Below are 2,566 nucleotides of genomic sequence, written 5' to 3'. Positions count from 1 at the left end.
ACACCATCCAGAGATGCTACGTAATCCAAAAGTTTACTTCTAGCTGCATGTGGACCTAGTAAAAGTATTGGAGTTGAGCAGAAGGAAATTATCAAGGATCCACAAATGTCCTTTACACACTTCTAAACATTGTTAAGCTGATCTCTCTCATCTGGTTTTGCTGAAACATACAACTGCGTATCATCAGAATAGCAATGAAGGCTAATGCCCTGTTTACGTATAATTTCACCTAAAGGCAACAGATGTAAATAGAAAAGCAGTTGGCCTAAGACAGATCCTTGCAGAACACCAGAGAGTGTGAAGAACTCACCATAAACATCAACAAACTGAAAATGATCAGTCAAATAAGACAATGATGCATTTACACACAACAACAACATAGTTCTAATTGTCTTAGCATAATATAACTAGCATAATATGATTTGTTTCTATTAATATTAGTGGATATATTTGACATGTTGTATTAAGGGTCCCTGCCCCATGTCTCAATCGCCCAAATGGTCCTTGACCTGAAAAAAGGTTGAAGACCCCTGGTCTAGACTGCACGCAATCCTGTTTTGCACCTGGAATCTTCTACTACAAAATCATGCTAATGTAATAGATGCAGTATGTGGTTAGCATTGCCTTCCTCACGTATGTAAGGCCTTCCCTGAAAAAGATGTTTCTTAATGGAAGCATTTGTTGAACCTGTAATAAGTACAGCATTGATGGCCCAAAGATTATAGGCATCCAATATTGATTTTTGCCCGTGTGCCTTGTACACAGAGATTTAGCAATTTTATGTTGAGGAACATTATTGTATAATTGTTCCACAGTCTTTCATAGATTGGTGAAGCTCTGCCCAGCTTTACTTCTTTGTTTTTATTTACATTTTACACTGTGTAATAAACAAGAATTACATCAACTTCTATATGTAACACCAAATACTATGACTTTAATAATCACAGAATACAATCTTGCAGTAAAAGGGCAAAAATAACAAAATACATTGTACAAATATAAGATGTTCTGTATGACTCATATTGTAAATGGGCTTGAACAAACCACATGGCCTTGGCCTGACCAGATTCTGTTTAGAGCTGCTTCTTACACATAAATACTTATTGCCATCATCTAATTAATTATGAACAAGGACATGAAAAAATGTTTGACTTGACTTTAGATAAAAAAAAAAGAACTCTTATTTATTAAGATCAAGTAAAACAAAGTTTCATATTTTAAAGTATAATGTTGTCTCTTAGTTGGTAGCCATGGTGTTTTTGACCCAGTCAGTGTAGCGGCAGACTTCAGCATAAACTCCAGGTAAGCCAGGGAGCGCACATCCATCACCCCAGGACACAACACCCTTCAGCTGCCCATTGCACACAACAGGACCACCAGAGTCACCCTGGATAAAGGGTAACAGCAAGGAGTAAATGCAATATATCATAAACTACAAAGTTTTTCTGGAGTGAAGTAAAAAATTGGAATCTGGAGTGAAGTAAAAAATTTTATATTATAAACAAAAATAGAGCTTTAAAAATGCATTCATTCCTCATGCAGCTCTACTGTGATTTTACCTGGCATGAGTCTTTGCCTCCCTCCAAGTATCCGGCACAGAACATGTTACTAGTGATTTCGGAACCATAGGATGCTTTGCATTTTGCCTCTGAGAGTACAGGCACATTCAGGCACTGTAATACGGATGCATAAATCACTGGAAAAGATGAGAAAATACACAATCAACTTGTGTTGCGATTTTAAGTTTAACCGAATGCAGCATTGCTTTCAGAATGTACTGTAACCTTGAGATTCATCTTTACAGTGCTTCTGTTCCTGATCACACTGTGAATTACTTATAAAGTTCCATTTCATATTTATTTCTATGTTCCCTTACCTCCAGTGTTGATCTGATTTCCCCATCCAGACACCAGGCACTCCTCACCTGCCGCTACACAAGATGATGCCAGAGGTATTGGCTGAACATACTGGTTAAAAACTGCAGGCTGGCTCAGTTTGATCAACATGAAATCATTGTCAGCTGTGTGGTCATTATATTTGGGATGTATTATGACTTTCTCAGGCCGAATTCTCTGCTCGGTGCCTTCGTCAACAAACACACGGTGTTCTCCCAGGTGAAGCATAAGTTGATTAACTCTTTGGATGAGATTTTTCAAATGTAATAAATGTATTTTAAATGATTATGTTGCATTATTTTGCATACACATGTTGTGAGATACTCACGGAACGTAGCAGTGAGCAGCAGACACGGCCCATAAGCTGTTAATTAAGGATGCGCCACACCAGCGCCGTCCGTCAATGGTTAGAAAAATCTGCCAGGGCTGAGAGTGAGGTGTACATTCATAACCCCCGATGATCTTATCATCATCACCTCTGCTGTGGTCTAAATCAAAAACATTAAACAGTTATTAAAAATATAATATATTGTACAAATCATTATTCCAGTAACTGACACACAAAACAAGATCTACATTATTTTACAACAAGTCTCTTGTACTTACGTACAAACACCAACAACAAAACAGTTACAATGAGCCTCATTGCCACTGGTACAATTACAACAAGA

At 37.6% G+C, this 2,566-nt stretch overlaps 1 protein-coding gene across 1 annotated transcript; it reads right to left on the bottom strand.

Annotated features, from left to right (window-relative positions):
* Positions 1–914: 914 nt before the first annotated feature.
* On the bottom strand, positions 915–2,566 carry LOC124384315 (trypsin-like). The gene is made up of 5 exons (XM_046847058.1): positions 2,502–2,566; positions 2,224–2,383; positions 1,877–2,136; positions 1,560–1,696; positions 915–1,387 (listed from the first exon to the last, which is right to left on the bottom strand). Exons 1-5 carry the CDS (start codon positions 2,539–2,541, stop codon positions 1,238–1,240), a joined length of 747 nt encoding a protein of 248 aa, XP_046703014.1. The 5' UTR covers positions 2,542–2,566; the 3' UTR covers positions 915–1,237.

This window comes from Silurus meridionalis, chromosome 4, assembly GCF_014805685.1.
Source record: "Silurus meridionalis isolate SWU-2019-XX chromosome 4, ASM1480568v1, whole genome shotgun sequence".
Classification (NCBI taxonomy): Eukaryota; Metazoa; Chordata; class Actinopteri; order Siluriformes; family Siluridae; genus Silurus; species Silurus meridionalis.
This window is presented reverse-complemented; position numbering and strand designations above follow the sequence as displayed.

Excerpts from the sequence above, each read along its gene's own strand:
- LOC124384315 (XM_046847058.1), bottom strand. The coding sequence starts at position 2,541 with ATGAGGCTCATTGTAACTGTTTTGTTGTTGGTGTTTGTAC. Across the intron at positions 2,137-2,223 it reads GCTGCTCACTGCTACGTTCC|AGTTAATCAACTTATGCTTC; the intron begins GTGAGTATCTCA and ends TCTCATCCAAAG. Across the intron at positions 1,697-1,876 it reads AAATCAGATCAACACTGGAG|TGATTTATGCATCCGTATTA; the intron begins GTAAGGGAACAT and ends CATCTTTTCCAG.